Source organism: Lithobates pipiens, unplaced genomic scaffold (genome assembly GCF_037356315.1).
Source record: "Lithobates pipiens isolate NorthernLeopardFrog02 unplaced genomic scaffold, aLitPip1_a1.2 Scaffold_3, whole genome shotgun sequence".
In the NCBI taxonomy this organism is placed as follows: Eukaryota; Metazoa; Chordata; class Amphibia; order Anura; family Ranidae; genus Lithobates; species Lithobates pipiens.
In genome coordinates this window covers 222,748,944-222,772,258 of record NW_027507790.1, presented here as the reverse complement: position 1 = coordinate 222,772,258, position 23,315 = coordinate 222,748,944, and the positions used below count along the sequence as shown (strand labels likewise).

Genomic DNA, 23,315 nt, shown 5'->3' with positions numbered 1-23,315 from the left:
GTTAGAACCACTGAACTTCGGTTTAAGAGCTAAGGCCGATTCTAGTGGAGCCATGCTGGAGTTCGATCCTTCTTCCCCACCCGCTGCCAGGGACTTATCCTGACGTCTGCCACCAAGTGTAAGTGGAGTGCAGCGCAGTGCGGCTGAATAACACATGCAGTAAAAGGAAGGAATAAAAGGTGAGAAGGCAGCCCAACCGGGAACACTCACAGTTCCAACAGCGTGTAGAGAGCAGATTATAGCAGACTGTCAGCGTCTGTAGAGAGGGGAAGAATGCAACCTGGCCGTCTTGTGCCCAAAAGGCAGGTGTCCATAGAGATTGCGAGCCCTACGCTTTCTCTCCTTGTCAGGAACCTTTCCCTGCCACTAGTAATGTCCCTATCAGGCAGGGGGACCTGTCCATTGTGCAATTTGTTTCGTAAAGAATTGAAATTCAGCCGAATTTTGCATCTTTCAGACATTCGGATGCATCCAAATGTCCGAATAAAGAAATAACGAATAATAACGAATACGAAAGAAATATAATGAATAAATTCGACATGATTCGGTAATTCTTTAAACATCTAATGAAACAAAAGGTCTGCTCAAAGTAAATCTTATAGTCCAATCAGCCAAATAATTTTGTGTCCCGGAGGATGGATTACTGGCAAATTGCATTCTTGAGAACTGAGTTAGAAGGGTGTTGTATTGTATTTGAGCCGAGGAGAAGAGACGTTGTCATTGTGTGTGTTAAAAGATTCAATAAACAAGCGACTTTCCAAACTACGAATCATTATCACGAATGTCTATACATACATAAATAGCGAATTTCAACGAATATGAACGAATGAATTCGGCACTTTACGAATAATAATGAATTATCCAAAAACATATTAACGTAACATAAGGAATATAACAGAACAAAATGATGTATTTTACGAATGACAACGAACCGAAGCTACTGTCTACTGTCCATACTCTACCATTTTAAAAATGCATGCCAACCCTGGGAGCCAGGGCCTTAAATCAGCTCTGCCTGACCCAAGATGGCTGCCAGAGTCACATAGGGTGGCAGCATCCAATTGGATGATTCCCCATTGACTCAGGAAACCAGAGGAACTGTGTTCCCCCGACTTCCTCTTCAACACAGTGCTGCTGGGGAAAGGCGCCACCTGCAGTGGAGAAAGTAGAGTGCACATGCCTACATGTATACTGGCAATCTTACCTCTGATTTCTCAATGTTTCAGCAATAGAATGTCATGCTCTCAAAAGCTTCTCCAACTGCCAACGTCTTTTTCAATAGTACACCCTACTATGATCCAACTCCTGCAAATGTAGGTCAGGGTCTCACAATCCTGCCTCTACACTGCCTCTGACAGATGACAGGAGTGGACACTGTACTGTTAAAAAATGTTGTCTTAAAAAATATGTATATATTTTTTTTGTCAGAAAAGACATAAAAGTCTCTTCTACCAAAAAAAAGTCAATGCTAGCACTTTTTTTTCTATTTCTCAGTACAGATCTGCTTGAAACAACTGCCAATTTATGTGCCTTTGCCTCCCAATGCCTCATTCACCTAGTTACATTTACTTACATGGATATAGGGCAGACTTTGATGTCTGGCAAGCCACGCCCTCAAAGTGGTTTGAGCACTTGCAAAAACATTCACCGTCTACCACAAGCAAGGTACCGCCATTTCTACATGGCTGGCATTTACATGTGCTGTATTCCTCAATGTAGTCAAGAATGGCTTTTTGCAGGTGTTGACTCTTGTTGTATGCCTCCTTCATATCAAGTGGGACCAGAGAATAAATTGGTGACATCTGTAGACAACAAAACAATTATATAAATAATAACACATACAATTACATGTGAAAAGACTTACATGTGAAAAGTTTACAATGTCATATATATTTACTGTATATATGTTACTGCAAAATACATAGGGTGCAGCTCTTCTAGCCCTGATGACGTCAGGGAGCCCAAGTGTAACTGATGTAGAAAGAAAAAGCACATAAAAGACCACAGCACACATAAGTACACTACTCGTCTCTTGCTATATCTCTATGTAGCCCCCTATTTCTAAAAATGAGACTATAATGTAAATTTTGTTTTTGGCTGAGCTGTAAACAGCTCAGATTAATTGTACATACCATAGTTGTTATTCTCACACTTTCCTGTGGTACCAGTGACACCTACTGGCAAAAGTGGGAAATTCACAACACAGTCAAATTTAGGACAGAACCAAATAAACGAAGTTAAGGTGGATGTAAACCCTTTAAATAAAAAAATAAAAAACCTGCAAGACAAAGGCATAATGAGCGAGCATGCATAGCATACTCGCTCATTATGTATTACTTACCTTACATCGAAGCCCCAGCAGCCATCCTCGACCCCCCCTCTAGCCGCAGACATCTCTCACTGCGCCGGAGCCGCAATGACATCACTCCCACGCATGCACATGGGAGCCGGTGGTAACGGCATATCTAACTGGAAGAACAGCAAGATGTGCCATTGCTTCAGTGGGCATGTGCCGATCACTTCAGCACATGCAGATACAGGGGGATATTTCCTAAACAGTACAGGTTTAGGAGATATCCAGGGTAGCTACAGGTAAGCCTTAATATAGGCTTACCTGTAGCATAAACTTATAAAAATGGGTTTACAACCACTTTAAGCTGTAATGAATATTCTTTTTCCAGAAACAGCCCAGTAGGAGGTTCCGGCCATGTGCTTTAGTCAGTCCTCACCTCGTGGCCCTCCAGGCCTGAGGCTACATTGCTGCAAACTCTGCAAGTAGGCCGAGAAGCCTGTCTGGGGCCTACTACTCCGGAGGTGGTCCTTAGGCTGTCCTGCCTGTTTGGAAGAAGCCGAGCCAAGCTGAGGAGATCCAGGGGAGGACCCTTGCTGGAGAGAGCCAGGGGAGGACCCTTGCTGGAGAGAGCCAGGATGAAGGCTGGTCTCCCAGAAGGGCCTGGTAACTTGCTTGGAGGATGCACCTACATCTAATCTACCCTCATAGTACTGCCGGGTCGGCTTAAAGCATCTGGTACTGTCAAACTGTTCTACAATCAAATCAAGGTAATGCGCTCCTGGCTGCTAAGTTTATGAGAGAGACTTATCCAGGCATCTTCTGGCTGATAAGTCTGTGAGAGAGGCTTATCCAGACATCTTACTGGTTGTTAGGTCTGTGTGAGAGACCTACCCAGGCATTCAAGATCTGCTAAAAGAAAGCTGTTTTGTCTTTTGATTCAAGGAGTCTGTAAGTGATCTGCTAAAAAGGTATCTGAAACCTCCCCTCAACTTCTTTCCTACAACCTTTCTCAAGTTCTAATTAAAGCATTGAATAATACGTGACTGGCGCCCATATTTTGTTCAAACTTCCCATTATAGCCATGGACTCAGCCCTAGGGTGAATGTAAGCCTGCTCCCTGTATCTGGAGGTACCTTCCTGCACCCAGTATACCCAGGGGGGTGCTACATCTATTTTGCTCCTCACACCAAAAGTTTTTATACATAGCACACCAAGAGGTGTGGTGAGGTGTGCTTAGATGGTAAGCAAGAGGATGGTGCAGAGTTTGGTTTACCCACGCAGATCCTGCGCTTGGTCAAGTAATCTGTCTAAGAACTGGGGGGCACAAGGGCACGAGTCATTTCACTTTGTTCTGGCCACCCAAAAGCTATCTGTCCCGTGAAACTGCACATACATTTATTCTTTTGAAATATTACTAGGATATTTTCTCTCGAGGTCGTTATTCATGAAGCCTAGCATGCATCATAAAAATACAGCATTATGGGCACTAGATGGAGCTGATCATCATAGGAAAGAAATAATGACTATGATCATCAGCTCCATCTATTGGCTATAATGTGGTATTTTTCTGATACACACTATTCTTATGAATGAAGAACATCGGACCTAGTAACATTTGATGTTGCCCGCATTCGCACAGAACAAATGCATATGGAGTTTTGAACGATAGATAGGGGTGTATTTATAAAAGAAATTCCAGAGCTAAGTGTTGTTGAGGACATGGGGCAGTTAGCTTGAAGTTGGGTCCAGATGTTGTTGCAGTTACTTCAACCTCTGTTCCTATACCATTGTGTGCCGTAACAAGCTCCTGAAAGTTACAGAAAGGAGAATGTAATGTCACCTAAAAAGTGCAATAAGAACAAGGGTAGCAGTCAAACAGAAAAGTTCATAAATCTATTACTAAACCCTTTTTGTTTAAAATCAACAGATTGCCATAAAGTATATGCTAAGAAAGAGGTGATAGGAGACAAAAAATTTTGACTTCTGTAGAGGATGACATTTTGGACAAAGTGTCATTCATGTGTAAATTTAGTTATTGCCTAAGAACAGTATTGGTGTTCTGAGGGTTAATTATGTAGGTTAACTTTGACATCAGTCTGGCTGGGCTGTGTTAGAAGTTCTGCCTGGTCATGCGTACAGTGAGGTGAACATGACAAGCCAGAACCAGGCCTGGTTACATGTTTTGGGTATCAGCCTTCTCGGAAACAATCAGTGGGTGTGCCGGGCCCCGCTGAGGAGTCTGGGAGGGGGTACTTAAGATGTTGAGGTCACATTTTGAGTTTGTGAGGCCCGAGCGGTCTGTTATTTTTTTCCTGGACTGGGGTAGCCCCGTGAGGGGTCCCGGTCATGGGTTGTTCAACATCCCGCAACATGCTTCTGTTGCTTACCCCCAATAGACCCGCCTGGTCTGGGGTAGGGATCCGTCTGTTCCCGAGTCTCGGAAACCGACTGGTCCGAGGCTCAGTAACTGAGGGAGGATTCACGGTGTCCGGGTGTGCTCTTAGCTTGTAGGGGTACCACAGCTCGTGAAGGTGACCGGGGAGGACTCTTCGGAGGAGGGCCAACAAGCTGGCATCCTGAGAAATGCCTGATTACTGAGTTGGGAAGGACATTGACGAACCCATGCTTTTTCCAGTACTACCAAGGAGACAGAGAACGTTCCAGGTACTGAGGAAAAAGGTTCCTGTTCACTTTCAGTTACAACTTGTTCAAGGTCAGAGATTTTACAAGTTCTGAAACAAAGTGCTGACTGCCATAATCTCTGGCTAGAGATTTGTTCAGCCTTGAACCGCCCAGCTGCGAGTGGCTACACTCTGGGTGGTATTAGAGACTTTGCTATGTCTGCAGTTCAAGGTGCCTGAGTTCTTCACCCGTGCCCTCCTGTACGAGACTGTGTTATTGGATGTTACCCCTGCAAAATAAAACCTTTCAAAAGGACTTTATTGGTGTCAGCGTCCAAGTTGCTGGGTATCAACCATGGGAACCCCTAGACGTGGAAGAACAATTCCAATATAATATAATACAAATTGCTGCAATTATTTTGGAGTAAGTAGAAGTCCTCTGTGACATTCAAGAAGGAGAAATTCATTAAAACACAAAATAACTTACCTTAGACTTTAAAATCACAGGATTGTCTCCTAAGGAAGCAGCCCATTCTACAAAATCATTAATGTCGATTTTTTCATCATGCTCAAGTTTAGCATTTAATTTTGCAGTAACAGCTGTTGCCCCTCCCTCAACAAAAGAAACGACTTTGTGAATGATACCCAATTTATCTGGTGTTGCTGTAAAGATACAAAAAGGAGTCAGAATAACAAAATCACAAGTCTATCTACAAAGCGACAGCACTGGGGCAGGGGTTGCATTCAAATAATAGTCATCATTCTGCAACCGCAGCTAGCACTAATCCCCACTAACACATTTTTTGTTATCATTCTTCAGTATACATTTATGCATAGCTCCCAACTGTCCCTGATTCTGAGGCACTGTCCCTGATTTTGAGGGTCTGTCCCTGATTTGGAGCAATGTCCCTCATTCCTCCTCATTTGTCCCTCATTTTGGTCTGATCTATATAGTTGTACAGAAAATTCCCAGTGCTAAACCTTCCATCCAAATTTTAAATATCTGCCATTTGTAAATTTTAAAAGCCAATATAAAGGAATAGTAGTGGTAAAAAAAAAGCCTTTGTGGATTTAATTAACCTTTTTTTTTGGGTTAATTCTCCTTTAAGGGGGTGTGACAGGGGCGTGTCCTATGCCTACATACCTTTGCTAGTAGGTGCCCCTCATTCCATCCCAAAATGTTGGGAGGTATGTTGTAGCCCGGACTTTAGCAATGACATTAAAAGGATTCGGTGTCTGGCATCAGAGAAAACTTTTACACTAGCACAGCTATAAGAGGAGACTCTTATGCCCTGTACACACGGTCGGAAATTCCAACGGAAAAGGTCCGATTGGATTATATTGTTGGAAAATCCGATCGTGTGTGGGCTCTATCGGACTTTTTCCGTCGGAAATTCTGACGGAAAAAATTTGAGAGCAGGATCTAAAATTTTCCGACAAAAAAATCCAATCGGACTTTCTCCGATTGTTTGTAGAGAATTCCGACGGATAAAAGTGCCACACATGCTCAGATCAAATTACGAGACCAAAGCTATTGGCTACTAGCCTCTACGTAGTCCCATCGTATGCAACGAACGTCACCACGTTCCAAGCAATCGGATTTTCCGACAACTTTGTCTGACCGTGTGTATGCAACACCAGTTTCGGACAAAATCCGTCAGAAAAAATCTGATGGATTTTGTGGTCGGAATGTCCGACTGTGTGTACAAGGCATTATTGTAGTGTTGTGTACAGCCAGTGTTTGAGTCGGTGTTCTGTCAAAATAGCCAACTTGTCAGAAACTCCAACTACTTTACTTCTGGTTTCTTTAACCACTTAACAACCGCCCATTGCCAACTAACGGCTTCAGGGCGGTTGTTTAACTCTGAGGGGCCGTTAATTAACGGCCTCCCAGAATTCTGCTCTCGCGCGCCCCCTGGGGCGCGCACACGAGAGCATCCGTGACCGCTGGGTCCAGTGGACCCGGCGCATCACGAATCACGGTAAACGGCCGCTCATCGCGGCCGTTTACCACATGATCGCTCCGTCAAATGACGGAGTGATCACTTGTAAACAAGCCGGCGTCATGTTATGACGCCGGTTCCTCCCTCCCCCTCTCTGTACCGATCGGTACAGCGGAGAGGGAAGAGATCGGTGTCAGCAGCGATGTGGGCTGCATCTGCAGTGCCCACATCGATGCTCACCGAAAATTAACCCCTCGATTCCCTGCATTACTCTGCAATACCCTGCTATTACTCTGCATTACTCTGCAATACCCTGCCATTACTCTGCATTACTCTGCATTACTCTGCAATACCCTGCCATTACTCTGCAACACTCTGCAATGCCCTGCAACACTCTGCAATGCCCTGCAACACTCCGCAATGCCCTGCAACACCCTGCAACACTCTGCAACACCCTGCAACACTCTGCAACACCCTGCAACACTCTGCAACACTCTGCAACACTCTGCAACACCCTGCAACACTCTGCAACACCCTGCAACACCCTGCAACACTCTGCAACACTCTGCAACACTCTGCAACACTCTGCAACACCTGCCAATACCCTGCAACACTCTGAAATGCTCTGCAACACCCGCCAATACCCTGCAACACTCTGCAATGCTCTGCAACACCCACCAATACCCTGCAATGCTCTGCAACGCAGTACTCTGCAACGCCATACTCTGAGATACCCAGCCATATTCGGTGATACCCTGCAATACCCAGCCATAGACATCCCCCCCCCTCCCGCCACCCTCCGCCCTCCGGTGCTTCTACCGAATCGCTAATACGATCAAAGCCAGAATCTTTTTTTTTTTTTTTTCAGGCTTCCCAGCTTAGAGGTGAGATGCGGGGTCTTATTGACCCCACATCTCACTGTAAAGAGGACCTGTCATGCCATATTCCTATTACAAGGGATGTTTACATTCCTTGTAATAGGAATAAAAGTGATCAAAAAAATTATTTTTGGGGAAAAAAATGTCAAACTGAAATAAATAAAGTAAAATGAACAATAAAAAAAAAAGTTTTTTTTTAAAGCGCCCCTGTCCCCATGTGCTCGCATGCAGAAGCGAACGCATACGTAAGTCCCGCCCACATATGAAAACGGTGTTCAAACCACACATGTGAGGTATCGCTGCGAACGTTAGAGTGAGAGCAATAATTCTAGCCCTAGACCTCCTCTGTAACTCAAAACATATAACCAGTAAAAAAAAATTAAATCGTCGCCTATGGGGATTTTTAAGTAGCGACGTTTGGCGCCATTCCACGAGCGTGTGCAATTTTGAAGAGTGACATATTAGGTATCTATTTACTCAGCGTAACTTCATCTTTCACATTATGCAAAAATTGGGCTAACTTTACTGTGTTTTTTTTATTATTTTTTTAAGCACAAAACTGTTTTTTTTCCAAAAAAAAGCATTCGAAAAATTACTGCGCAAATACCGTGCGAGATAAAAAGTTGCAAAGACCACCATTGTATTCTCCAGGGTGTTTGCTAAAAAAACATATATAATGTTTTGGAGTTCTATGTAATTTTCTAGCAAATAAATGATGATTTTTACATGTAGGAGAGAAATGTCAGAATTGTCCTGGGTGCTCCAGAACACCTGATGGCGCTCCATGCATGTTGGGCCTCTGTATGTGGCCACACTGTGTAAAAGTCTCACACATGTGGTATCGCCGTACTCGGGAGTAATAGCAGAATGTGTTTTGGGGTGTAATTTGTGGTATGCATATGCTGTGTGTGAGAAATAACCTGATAATATGACAATTTTGTGAAAAAAAAAAAAAGTAAAAAGAATCTTGATTTTGCAAAGAATTGTGGGAAAAAATGACAACTTCAAAAAACTCATCAAGCCTCTTACTAAATACCTTGGAATGTCTTCTTTCCAAAAAGGGGTCATTTGGGGGGGTATTTGTACTTTTCTGGCATGTTAGGGTCTCAAGAATTGAAATAGGCCGTCAGTACTTCAGGTGTGATCAATTTTCAGATATTGGCACCATAGCTTGTGGACTCTATAACTTTCACAAAGACCAAATAATATCCACCAATTTGTACTTATTTTTACCAAAGATATGTAGTGGTATAAATTTTGGCCAAAATTTATGAAGAAAAAATTACTAATCTGCTAAATTTTCTAACAGAAACAAAGAAAAATTCATTTTTTTACAGAATTTTCGGTATTTTTTCTTTTATAGCACAAAAAATAAAAAACCCAGCGGTGATTAAATACCACCAAAAGAAAGCTCTATTTGTGTGAAAAAAAGGACAAAAATTTCATATAGGTCCAGTGTTGCATGACTGAGTAATTGTCATTCAAAATGCGAGAGCACCGAAAGCTGAAAATTGGTCTGGTTATTAAGGGTGTTTAAGTGCCCAGTGGTCAAGTGGTTAAGCACTTGCCGACCGCCGGATTTACTTATATATCAGCAGAATGGCACGGCTGGGCAAATGGGCGTACAGGTACATCCCTTTGAATTTGCCACCGTGTGGTCACATGCACGCCAGCGGCACCACACACGCGATTCTGCTGCGAGCTCTGTGCGTAGGTTCGCAGGTCCCTCAGACTCGATATCCGCGGGGATACCCACGATCATCTCACGAAGAGGAAGAACGGGGAGATGCTGATGTAAACAAACATTTCTCTGTTCTGCCAATGACACTGTCACTGATCATAGCTCCCTGTGATCGGGAGCTATGATCAGTGAAGTGTCACACACAGCCCCTCCCCTAACAGTTAGAATCACTTCCCAGGACACACTTAACCCCTCCCTAACCAACTAGTGGTTAACCCCTTCACTGCCGGTGTCATTTTTACAGTAATCAGTGCAATTTTATAGCACTGATGTAAAAAATACAATGGTCCCAAAAATGTGTCAAAATTGTCCGACGTGTCCACCATAATGTCGCAGTCCCAATAAATATCGCAGATCACCACCATTACTAGTAAAAAATAAAAATTAATAATAAAAATGCCATACAACTAACCCCTATTTTGTAGACGCTATAACTTTTGCACAAACCAATCAATAAACGCTTATAGAAATTTATTTTACAAAAAATATGTAGAAGAATACGTATCGGCCTAAACTTAGGAAAAAAATGTTTTTTATACATTTTTGGGGAAATTTATTATAGCAAAAAGTAAAAAATAATGAGTTTTTTTTTCAAAATTTACGCTCTATTTTTGTTTATAGTGCAAAAAATAAAAACCGCAGAGGTGATCAAATACCACCAAAAGAAAGCTCTATTTTGTGGGGAAAAAAAAGCATGTCAATTTTGTATGGGAGCCATTTTGCGCAACTGTCAGTTAAAGCGACGCAGTGCCAAATCTCAAAATGTGCTCTGGTCTTTGGCCAGCCAAATGGTTTTGGGGCTTAAGCGGTTAAACCATCAGTAATTGGAGATTTTGATGAATTGCTGTTTGGACACAACACCGGCAACTGAATACAGTCCAGTGCACAATATTATAAGCAGAGATTGTCCCTCCACACCGATACTAGCCAACAAAACGGCCCCTCCTGAACTTTGTCCTTGTTAGCCGCTGTACTGTCAAAACAGCTAAATCTTCTTGTACCAGACTGTATTCGGTTGTAGTGCATTTACAGCACCTGTTAAGTGAATTGTATTAGGCAGCCCATTCATTATTAATGGACTTAATATAGTAAAAAAAATACGCACTCTAGTGTCAACCAACGCTGCAACTCAAAGTGATATACAACACCAGACAAACAATAAAAACAAATGGAGCTGCGCTGTGAAAATAAACTAATAAATTAAACGTGTGTGTATACAAATGATAAACAAATCACACTGTCATGCGGTCACTCCTGCAGTGCTGCCTGATCAGCTGCACTGCTCTTGATCCGGCGGGTGGATGGTGGAGAAACAGATGGAGCGATCAGGCATCCAGGACGTGCGGGTTGCAGGTCCTGGATGCCCGATTGCTCCGTCCGTTTCTCCACCATCCACCCGCCGGATCGAGCGCAGTGCGGCTGATCAGGCAGCACTGCAGGAGTGACCGCATGACAGTGGATCATCCCTGGTAGGAGAACGTGGGATCCATCATTTCCACAACAGGGGAGCCATACCAATTGGATAACTACATTACCCTTAACTTGGGGATATGCTCTAAATATTGGCGATCTGCTAAGCCTACATCTTAAAAGGTGGTGGATACACATTACTGCACATCACATGAAGAGCTGTCACTGGGTGCCTAATTAATACTCACAAATTTGGTTTATTTCAATGAGTGGACTTTTCTATATTTTTATATTTGTGCAATATTAATCCAATATATAGACTTTCTGGGACTATATACACTACGGTGTATCCGGGGGGTGACACATCAATTTATATATTTGTGCGATTTGTTTATCATTTGTATACACACACGTTTTATTTGTTAGTTTCCTTGCACAGCACAGCTCCATTTGTTTTTTTTTATTAATGGACTGCCAGCACACTGCAACCGATGAAAAAACATATACTGTATGACCTTTTTTGGCAATGCATCACACAAAAATGCATGGTGTGTAGTGCACATTGTTCTGCACTGCAGTGCCTGGTTCCCTACTGTACAATGCATTGGAATGCCATTCAAAGCGAATGACACTGCAACGCACCATACCTAGAGCATGTGCATTGCCGCAATGTACCAATGTGAATGGGCCTTAAAACTACTAATCCATTTGTCTAATCTCTAAATTATTTCTTTCCATATTTTAAAATGCCAGTATAATATGAAGTAGTGGTAAAAAGAAGAAAGAAAGTGGATTTATCTTTTTTTTCGCACACCAGTCCTTCGTAGTCTATATAACTGGAGGCATGGTGGGGGCATGCACTTTGCCTACATACTTTCCACTTACAGGTGTCCCTGTTTCTCATCTCAGAAAGTTGGGAGGTGTGAATATGTAGTACAAAGCAAATGATCTCCAAAGCCAATAATAGGGACTGCTACTCACATTCCTTGGTATATAGATGCCCATTAGTGCATCTAATGGACTATTGGCTAAGAACTATGTGCATTAGTCTATTATAGTGTTTAAAATTCTAATACCGTATATACTCGAGTATAGGCCGACCCGAATATAAGCCGAGGCCCCCAATTTACCCCCAAAAAAACTGGCAAACTTATTGACTCGTGTATAAGCCGAGGGTGAGACATGCCTGTCCATCCCTGTGTGTGTGTCCGTCCATCCCTGTGTGTCCGTCCATCCCTGTGTGTCCGTCCATCCCTGTGTGTCCGTCCATCCATCCCTGTGTGTGTGTGTGTCCATCCATCCATCCATCCCTGTGTGTGTGTGTCTCCATCCATCCATCCATCCATCCCTGTGTGTGTGTGTCTCCATCCATCCATCCCTGTGTGTGTGTGTCTCCATCCATCCATCCATCCATCCCTGTGTGTGTGTGTCTCCATCCATCCATCCCTGTGTGTGTGTGTCCGTGTGTGTGTGTGTGTGTGTGTGTGTGTGTCCAGCCTACCTGTGTCCCGAGCCTTTGTCCCGAGCCTCCGTCCCGTGCCTTGCCTCCTTGCCTCCGTCCCGTGCCGTGCCTTGCCTCCGTCCCGTGTCGTGCCTTGCCTTGCCTCCGTCCCGTCCCGTCCCGTCCCGTGCCGTGCCTTGCCTTGCCTCCGTCCCGTGCCCTCTTCGTCGGCGCCTCGGCGGCCATTGTAAAATTCAAAAGCCGCGCCTCCGCCTTCGCCTGTGATAGGCGGAACACTGAATTTCCCAGCAGCCTGTGTTCCGCCTATCACGGACATCGTATCATCCTCGTCCGTAGTACGAGGATGATACGATGTCCGTGATAGGCGGAACACAGGCTGCTGGGAAATTCAGTGTTCCGCCTATCACAGGCGAAGGCGGAGCCGGAGGCGCGGCTTTTGAATTATAGAATGGCCGCTGTCTGTCTGCTCGACACGCTGATCGAGCGGGCAGACAGCGATGACTCGAGTATAAGCCGAGGGGGGCACTTTCAGCCTCAAAAAAGAGGCTGAAAATCTCGGCTTATACTCGAGTATATACGGTAATAATATTAAGCATAACAGCTACAATTCCTTCATAATGATAACAAAGATCATTAAAAAACACTAATTGGCATCTAGGAGATATATGTACTTACCCTCTTTATGACCAACAACTTTTTCACATTTTGGATTTTTGAATTTGGCATTGGCTTCTATTCCTGGACCATCTATGGTTAAGCCGAGATTGAATCCGAGACATTCTTCCACTTCTGTATCAGTGACAGCTGTGTTTGAAAAGAAAAATGTTACTGGATAGGTAAGCTGGCCAATGAAGTTCTGCTCCTAATCAGTTTGGTTATAATTTTTGATACATACAATCTGTAGTCAGGTGATTGGCTAAGAATAAAAAGTCAGGCCGCGTACACACGGGCGGATTGTCTGCCCAACTAAGTTCGGCAGACAATCCGACAGACAGTCCGTTCAAAATTAGCATGAACGGACTTGACCACACACGATAAGCAGACAGTCCGCTGAAAGCGTGCATGATGACGTGCACAGCACGTACGACGGGACTAGAAAAACGACGTCCTATATACTGCAATGCAACCTTCGGCCGTGTAAACCCTTTCTGAGCATGCGCCATACTTAGTCCGTCCAACTTGCCTACACACGAGCGGACTGTCCGCTGAAACCAAGTTTGGACGGACAAGACCAAGTTTGAACGGACTGTCTTATGGAAATTCCGTAAGACTTTGTTCGTCAGACTGTCCGCTGAAAAAGTCAGCTGAAGCCCACACACGAGCGGATTGTCCGCTGAAACACTGTTCAGCGGACTAAGTTGGGCAGACAATCCGCCCGTGTGTACGCGGCCTTAGAGAAACACTGGCTGCAGCTGCTCTGTGTAGCTCCTGCCCTGCAGTGCTGAAATGGGTAACAGCTATATCAACATGAGGAGGGAGCTGTCGAGCAGGAGGAGTTCAGGCAGCAATGCACTGAGGGAACTGTAGACAAGAGGAGAGGGACATTATTGTAATTACGAGTTTTTGAACTGCATTTCCCAAAGAGAGATCGCCAGGAGGAGGGGAAAGAGCTGCATTTTCTCTGGCTGTACAGGACATAGCTTCCCTTTTGTCATGAGGGAGACTGGAGAGTGCACAATGCTGTTATCACTGCTGCATATCTATCTAGATCTGGAGTGTTGAGTTTGGGAGTGTGAATAGCCAACGTAACCTGGGTATATAGCAGGGAATGGACTAATCACTCTGTGTGGCGAGCTGTAATATCGCTGGGACTGGTCAGTTGCTGCTGTCGGGATTTACTATCTGCTTCTAGAGAGAGAGACTGAGCCCTTTAGGAACTGACCATACAGCCATGTAGTAGACTTATTTCTATCTGCAGGCTTGACTGGGGCTATTCTCATATGCACCATCAGTACAACTGGGCCGCAACGCTAGCCAGCTCAAGAGTTAGGATTAAAGACTGTCCCTTTACAGCTGCTACATAGTGACATTCACCTATTTCTTGTGCTAAGAGGTACCTCTCATGAGACATGGCACCATATTCTAGCCATTCTCCTAGACTGCACTCTAGACTAGTTTTGTATTATTGTTCACATTGTAGTTAATGCTTATATGCACTGTTTATTGCTGATTTATGAGTTAATCCCAGTGGTACATCTAATGGTACAGAACTCTATTCTAAGTTACCTTGGCATAGTGATTATACTGTCTAGCAGGCTGTGTCTAAACCTACCTTCTGTGTGTTTATTTATGCTCAAACCACCATATTCTAACCTACACCAATATATTGAGTTCATTTACCACTAAACGTTCTTGTGTCTATTTCCTGATACTAACTCACAGTCGAGTAAAAGGTATCCGCACATGTGTATTCATATAAGTGCTTGCTGAGGGTACTCCTGGAGTCGGGGTGCAGATCAAAGAACCCAAATTACCAAGTGGCTTCTTCGTGGTCGTGTGTAGCGCTACAAATATAATATACTTTCTTTGTATATTCCTTAGCATTAGTTACATAGTTAGTCAGGGTGGAAAAAAACATGTTCATCAAACTCAAATGATAGAAAAAAAAATGAAAATTGAAAATCTGCAGCCACTGAAAAAAATAAATTTACACATCCACAAGGGACTGGATGGTTGTGACCATGAAAGTTTTAATTCTGGATTAAACTTTTTATAGCTTTACAAGAAGTTTCCTTTTTCCTGACTGAGGATCACATTAATAATTAGAATTTAGGTTGTTCAGATAAGAAGTAAAAAGCATTTTCTTTCCCTTGCCTTTGATTTTTTTCATGTTATTATGGTTGAAAATAACCATCGATTTGTCTTCATTAACCATTAAAAAAATCGAACAAAAAATCAGATTTTTTTTTTTTTTAATTAAATGCTAACTGTGTATGGCTAGCTTTAGAAAATCTATTGAATGTGAATTCTTTTCGCTCTGCGATTTCCTGTATTTCCATTTTTATGTTACATTTGACTTTAGATAGCAAAAAGAGTAGGGGCAGCTGTTGGATTGTTCTTTAGCAGGAGCAGGGTATAAACAGACATGCCAATATTGGCTGAGCTTACTTGTTAATGCACAGTGTGGTCAAACGAGTCTCATATTAACCTAGGCAGTTAGATCCTATAACCCCGTGGTCTCCAAAGTGCAGCCTGAAGGCTGGAAGTGGCCCTTTGTCTTTTTTCGGCCCTTGAAGCACCATTCCATACACTGACTCCAATGATGAGGCACTATACCTAACACTGACATCAGTATTGGGGCCCTATTCCTCCCACAGGCACTAATGATAGGGGACTAACAATTCCGCCCACACACACTAATGATGGGGCACTATTCCTCCCACAGACACTAATGATAGGGGACTATTTCTCCACACAAACACTAATGATGGGGGCACTATTCCTCCCACAGACACTAATGATGGGGGACTATTCCTCCCCTAAATACCAACAATAGGGCACCATTCATCCACTGAAAGCAGCAATGGGGCACTTCGCTCTCCAATAGAATCAATGATGGGGCATTGTTTACTCCCACTGAAGCCAGGGTGTTTTTTAATCCCGCTGGCCACACTCTGGCCCCCCTAAAGCATGAAGGACAGCTCCTGCTGCTGTCAATCAAATCCTGTGAGCCAAGAGTGGTGGATGGTGTGACGAACGCTGGTGTCAGATCCCTGCCCTCCTCGCTAACTGGCGACAAAGGACCGGCCAACCTAACACCACGCTGTCACTTACGTAACAATGCCACACTCAGCTGCACCCAGCACAAAGATTTTCCAGCTTGCGGGACCACAATCTAGGTGCAGGCAGCCTGAGAGCGATTGTCACCGGGCTAATTACACAATTAACCCTTTAACTGCCACCACCCCCGTTTAAAGACAGAGCCGGGGGGACTCGTAATTTAAGCAACACCAATTAGAATAAGCGCCTGCAACACACACTGCCACCACAGACAGGTCTGCTCAGCGCCTTACTCTATCACAGTAGCGCCCTTTTAAGAGACAGGTTCGTTTATAGTTTGCATCAAGAGCTTTAAAGACAAGGTTAACACTTTTCAACATAAGAATTTATTATGAAAAGGTCAAGGTTGGTGCGAATAAAACATTTACAGAAAAAGGATGTTTCAAAAAATAAAGACAATATACAGCCACAAAGAAATAAGGTAGAATTGGGAAGGAAGTATACTTGCAATTAATGTCCAAGAGTTGATCAGAGTTCAATCGATAAGCAAAGGTAATCGGTTCTCAACTTGGCAGATGTTCCTGCTTGGATGGTAAAAGGAGAACTCACTATTGCCTTGGTCTCTCCTCTTTTCTGTCAAATCAAAGGGGGTGTTGACAGCGACCAGTGACCAATCATCTGGTCATCTTGTTTAGGGGTTGGTTGCTGGGAGGTGTCTACACTCATGACCCTGTCCCAGGTACACTTTGTTATACATATTCATATCTCTGCCTCTCTATTGTTTATAGACTGCAGATATCCATTTTAGTGATCAGCATGATATTTGCTTCAAAACAAGTCCACACATGACAGGTTTCCCATTTCAGGGTTATCTAGGAGGAGTAAGGGGTCCCAGTGGCTTCCCATATGACCTGACATAGGGGTGTTTGGACTTGAAATGTTAGAAATTATCCGAGGAAACCAAATATATCCATATTATGGCTGTGCTATGAGGGCTTTGAAAGTTATAAAAAATGTTAAAGTTTTCAACACTTTACTAATCTTTTTTCAGCCTGTGGTTGGAAGTATTTACGACGGGTATCTGTTGTTTCTCTGCCTGGAGAAAGTGACAGTTTTACGACAGGCCGGAATATCTTGCCAGGCCACTTGAGCCTTGTTTATTGTCCTATCCTGGTTGTGCTTTCTCCGCTAAGATAACCTTTCGTCCCTTTGAAGATTTTAAGAGCTTTTGGAATTCCTAAGACAAGGGAGGGGGGAGTTTAGATTATTCTGTAAGTTTATTCTAAGGTCAGCCAAACTGTCATGGCTGCTTTCCACACAAAATGGCAACTAGTTACAATATATCCTGGCTCAGACGTGATATCGTTACACCTCCCTCCTTAGGTGGTTGCATGGGAGGGAACTACAATTTCCCTCCTGACGCAACCGACTCTTGCAGGCTCGGCTTGTCGCGACAGCCCATCAGCATTGCCATGGGTGCTGCCTTTCTTATGCTGGATGGTGAAATCGTATTGCTGAAGAATTAAGCTCCACCGAAGTAGTTTGCCATTCTCCCCAGCCACACGATTTAGCCAGCTCAAGGGATTGTGATCTGTGATCACAGTGAAGTGCCGTCCATAAAGGTACGTTTGTAACTTCTGGAGAGCCCACACGATCGCAAGACACTCCTTTTCAATCGTGGCGTATGCTACTTCCCTGGGAAGCAGCTTTCGGCTCAGGTAGAGGATGGGATGCTCCTCTCCGGCATCATCCACCTGGCTCAGGACTGCACCCAATCCATAGGCAGAGGCATCAGTCTGCACTAGGAAACGGCGGGTGAAGTCTGGAGCCTGTAGCACAGGAGCACGGGCCAGCGCCTCCTTCAAGGCCTGAAATGCCTGCTCACATTCTGGTGTCCAAGACACCACCTTGGGCAGTTTCTTTTTGGTTAGGTCAGTCAGAGGTTTAGCCAGGCTACTATAGTTACATACAAACTTCCTATAGTAGCCAGCGGTCCCCAAGAAAGACATAACCTGCTTTTTGGTTTGGGGGGTAGGCCATGCCAGGATGGCATCAACCTTCCCGGTCTCGGGTTTCAGGGTGCCCCCTCCTACCCGGTGTCCCAAGTACTGCACATTGGTCATGGCAATCTGACACTTACTGGGTTTGACGGTCAGATTGGCAGCTGTCAGTTGGTCCAGGACCTGTGACAGGTGCACCAGGTGTTCTTCCCAGGTAGGGCTAAACACGGCGATGTCATCCAGGTAGGCTACTGCAAAGGTTTCCAGCCCCTCCAGTAAGTCATTCATGACTCTCTGGAAGGTAGCTGGGGCGTTCTTCATCCCAAACGGCATGACGGTAAATTCGAACAAGCCGAATGGGGTGATAAAAGCCGACTTTTCTCGAGCCTCAGGGGCCAAAGGAATTTGCCAGTACCCCCTGCTCAGATCCATGATTGTGATATAGTGGGCAGCCGCCAGCCTGTCTAACAACTCATCAATCCGAGGCATGGGGTAGGCATCTGCAGTGGTGATGGCATTCAGTTTCCGGTAGTCCACACAGAACCTGGTCGTCTGGTCCTTTTTGGGGACCAAGACTACTGGGGACGCCCAGGCACTGTGGGACTTCTGAATCACCCCCAGCTGTAGCATTTCCTCCACCTCCCTTTTCATGTCAGCCAGCACCTCCAGGGAGACGCGATAGGCTGACTGTTTAATGGGAGGATGTACCCCAGTGTCCACCTGGTGGGCAGCGAGATGCGTCCTCCCAGGTTTTCCCGTAAACCTGCTACCATGCACTGCAAGCACTTGCTTCAGTCCAGGTACCTGGTTGGGGGTAAGATTGGAGTTTATCAGGAGTTCTGAGTCTACCTCCCTGGTGTCAGCTAGCAGGTCTAGAAGTGGATCAGCCTCCTCAGGCTCTGGCCTGCTGCAGACTGGCATGACATAGGCCGTGCGTTCATGATGGGCTTTGATCATGTTCACATGAATGGCCTTCTGCCGTCTACTCCCTTCTCCCAACCTGACCAAGTAGGTGACATCATTCAGACGCTGGGTGATGGTGTACGGGCCTTCCCATGCTGCTTGGAGTTTGTTCTGCCGCAGGGGAAGCAGAACATACACCTTCTGACCAATGTCATAGGTCCGCTCCCTAGCATTACGGTCATACCACTCTTTCTGCCTGGTCTGGGCCTGGGTCATATTTTCCCGCACAATTTCCACCAGCGTCTCCATTTTATCCCTGAATTTTAGGACGTAATCCACAACAGAGACCTCTGGGTCGGCAATCTTGCCCTCCCAGGTCTCACGGATTAGGTCCAGGGGCCCTCTTACCCTCCTTCCATACAGAAGTTCAAATGGCGAAAAGCCTGTGGACTCCTGAGGCACCTCTCTGTAAGCAAACAGCAGATGAGGCAGATACCGTTCCCAGTCCTTGCCCTGGGAGTGCACAAAGGTTAGCAACATTTGTTTCAAGGTGCCATTGAAGCGCTCGCACAAGCCGTTTGTTTGTGGGTGATAAGGACTGGCCATGATATGCGTCATCTGTATTTGCTGACAGAGAGCTTGCATCAAGTCAGACACAAACTGAGGACCTTGATCGCTAATGAGCTCGGCTGGGAATCCCACTCTTGTGAAGATTCCCAGGAGAGCATCAGCGACCTTGTCTGTCCGGAGGCAGGAGAGAGCCACCGCCTCTGGATAACGTGTGGCATAGTCGACAACTGTAAGGATATAACGTTTGCCTGAACTGCTAGGGATGGCCAAAGGCCCAACGATATCCACTGCCACCCTCTTAAAAGGTTCATCAATCACAGGCAAAGGTTTTAGTGGAGCCTTGTGGACATCCCCTACCTTACCAACTCGCTGGCAGGTAACACAGGACCGACAGTAGTCAGCTATGTCAGCAAGCATCCTGGGCCAATAAAAGTTATGTACCAACCGCCCTCGGGTCTTAGTGATCCCCAAGTGCCCTGCGAGGGGAATCTCATGGGCTACTTTTAGCAGTGGTCCCCTAAATTGACTGGGTACCACTAGCTGTCTGTCACCTATGTCAGCCTCATTCCCCTCTGCAGGCAAATTTTCTCTATACAGTTTCCCTTTGTCCCAGTAGACCTTTTGTTTGTCATTCTTTGCAGGGGGGCGATCAGCTAGACTTCTGAGCTGTGCTAGTGTTTGGTCTGTCTGCAGTGCTGTTTCAAAGGCGGGACCACAACTCTCAGCCAGCAGTCCTGTGGCAAACGAGGACGGCTGCTGAGGCTCAACAGAGGTGGAGTCCACTGGGTCAGAACAGGGAGAGGGCCCCGAGACCTCCTCCTGCTGTTCTGCGATCAGTGCCTGCACCTCGGCTGCCTTTGCAGCACTGCGAGTGACCACTAAGACTGGCAATACATCATCATCATCATCATCATTATCGTCATCATTGTCATCATCATCACATTTAACCTTTATCAGTTCAGCAACATTGGAACATACATCAGGTACCTTCACTAGCAAGGGGATCTCCTCTCCTGTCTCTGAAGGAGGACCTTGCACTTCAACTCCACCCTCCCCCTCCCTCTGTCCATCCACAGGTTGCCCAGATATTACCCCAACATCTGTAAACAGTACCTTGGTAGGTCCAGAAGGTTCCGTGGGAGCATCCTGGGTGCTCTTAGCAGGGGCATAGTAAGAAACAAGGGTACCTAAATCAGAACCCAACAACACAGCAGTGGGGATCTCCTCAGAGACACCCACCTCTCTCATCCCACTTCCGGCACCCCAATCCAGGAAAACATAGGCACGAGGTACATGGGAACAGGTTCCCCCAACTCCAGTCAGGGAAAGGTACTTCTCTGGGATGATGTCTGTTTCTTCTATCACCTCTGGTCTGACCAAAGTGACTTCGGCTCCAGTGTCACGAAAGCCTGTTACAGTTCGTTGGCCTACAATGACTGGCTGCAAGTTGACATTGGTTCCTGGAGGTTTTCCACCGACGAGCAGCACAGCAGAAGGGTTGCTGGCCGGATGGCCAGGGGTTGTCGTCTTCTTCTGCTCAGGGCACTGTGTCCGGAGATGTCCGCTTTTCCCACAGTTATAGCATTTGCGGTTGTCAGTCACAAAGGCTTTGGCCCCAGGAGCTGCAGGTTCCGGCCGCTGAGGAACTTGGTTGGTAGGTAGAGGAGGGGTTGCCATGTGTGATTTCCCTCCTTTCCAGCCATTTGGAGGAGCCTTGCGATAGTCAGATACCCGAGAGTGGATATAGGTATCTGCCAGTTCTGCTGCTGCTTTGGCAGAGGTTGGCTTTCGCTCCAGCACAAACTGTCTGACGTCTGTAGGACAGATGTGCAAAAGTTGATCTTCAATCATAAGATCTTCCAAGGACTCAAAAGAATCGGCTTTCAAGCCTTTAGTCCACTGCCGGAATGTGGTGCGTAAGCGACTTACCACATCCAGGTATGAGTCCCCAGGCCCCTTTTGCAAGGACCTAAAACGCTTCCGGTACACTTCCGGGGTTAGCTGAAACTTTTGGATGATTGCAGCCTTTAGGGCCTCATAATCACCGCCTTGCTCTTCTGACAGTTCAACATAAGCATCCAGGGCCTTGCCTCGTAGCCCTGGCGTCAGGTACCGGGCCCATTGTGCTGGGGGTAGATGGTACTGACGGCAAGTTTTTTCAAACGACAGTAGATACACGTCAATATCACTGTCCTTTTCCATAACTGGAAATTTGGCTGCCGGGGTCACTGGCAGAGAGTCATCCCTGTGCTCTAGGGATCCGAGGTTCTGAACCTGTCGCTGCTGCTGGAGCCTAGCCATCTCCAGTTCTTGCCGACGATCAGCCTCCCTCTCAGCCCGGCGTTCCGCAGCCTCTCTCTCAGCCCTGCGTTCCTCTCTCTCAGCCTGGCGCTCGAGAAACTGCAGGTACGCCACAGGATCCGTCTCCCTGAGGTGTTGTAGTGTTTCCTGCATTTGAGGACAGTCTATTCTGGATCCAGGCAATCTGATGCTGGCCTGCTCTGGCGATGACTTGGAGGTAACAATCCGTGGTAGTCCAGTGTCAGTCTCTGCATGCCCATCTGGTGAGGCCGCCTCTGAACCACTGGGCTCTGGAGTAGCGGAAACCCTTTCTGGTCCAGTTTCCCCCAGGTTCTGTTCTGCACGGATATCAAACTCATGTAGGGCATGTATCAAGCCATCACGGTTTTTGCCACCGACATCAATTCCTCTTTCTGTGCACTCAGCAGTCAGTTCATTTTTGCTCATCTTTTTATATGCTGATACCCCAGACATGTTGCAAGCAGAAAAGATAGAACAGAAAGCAGAGATAGGAAGAAGGTGTAGAAAGGAGCTGTTGCTGTATATCTCTTTTTTTTTTTTTTTTTTTAAAGTAAACAAAAAAAATAATGTGCACCAGCTTGTCTCTAAGGACTGTTTCCACAAAGGTTACAATCCTTCAGTGCAGAGCTAATTCCTAACAATGCACTGAATGCTCTTAATGCGAAACTATCCCGCTACGCTGCCAGCCAATATGTGACGAACGCTGGTGTCAGATCCCTGCCCTCCTCGCTAACTGGCGACAAAGGACCGGCCAACCTAACACCACGCTGTCACTTACGTAACAATGCCACACTCAGCTGCACCCAGCACAAAGATTTTCCAGCTTGCGGGACCACAATCTAGGTGCAGGCAGCCTGAGAGCGATTGTCACCGGGCTAATTACACAATTAACCCTTTAACTGCCACCACCCCCGTTTAAAGACAGAGCCGGGGGGACTCGTAATTTAAGCAACACCAATTAGAATAAGCGCCTGCAACACACACTGCCACCACAGACAGGTCTGCTCAGCGCCTTACTCTATCACAGTAGCGCCCTTTTAAGAGACAGGTTCGTTTATAGTTTGCATCAAGAGCTTTAAAGACAAGGTTAACACTTTTCAACATAAGAATTTATTATGAAAAGGTCAAGGTTGGTGCGAATAAAACATTTACAGAAAAAGGATGTTTCAAAAAATAAAGACAATATACAGCCACAAAGAAATAAGGTAGAATTGGGAAGGAAGTATACTTGCAATTAATGTCCAAGAGTTGATCAGAGTTCAATCGATAAGCAAAGGTAATCGGTTCTCAACTTGGCAGATGTTCCTGCTTGGATGGTAAAAGGAGAACTCACTATTGCCTTGGTCTCTCCTCTTTTCTGTCAAATCAAAGGGGGTGTTGACAGCGACCAGTGACCAATCATCTGGTCATCTTGTTTAGGGGTTGGTTGCTGGGAGGTGTCTACACTCATGA

General features: G+C 45.5%; 2 protein-coding genes across 2 annotated transcripts in view; both read right to left on the bottom strand.

The window, feature by feature from the left end:
- C9 (complement C9) overlaps positions 1-23,315 on the bottom strand; it is an 80,675-nt gene that overhangs the window by 3,722 nt on the left and 53,638 nt on the right. Inside the window, exons 7-9 of the mRNA XM_077463300.1 lie at positions 13,024-13,152; positions 5,402-5,577; positions 1,574-1,802 (exon numbers count right to left, since the gene is read on the bottom strand). Coding sequence (XP_077319426.1) covers positions 1,574-1,802; positions 5,402-5,577; positions 13,024-13,152 — 534 coding nt within the window. The remainder of the gene's footprint in view (positions 1-1,573; positions 1,803-5,401; positions 5,578-13,023; positions 13,153-23,315) is intronic.
- Positions 13,135-22,399, bottom strand: LOC143940971 (uncharacterized). The gene has a single exon (XM_077462819.1). It carries the CDS (start codon positions 22,314-22,316, stop codon positions 17,448-17,450), a length of 4,869 nt encoding a protein of 1,622 aa, XP_077318945.1. The 5' UTR covers positions 22,317-22,399; the 3' UTR covers positions 13,135-17,447.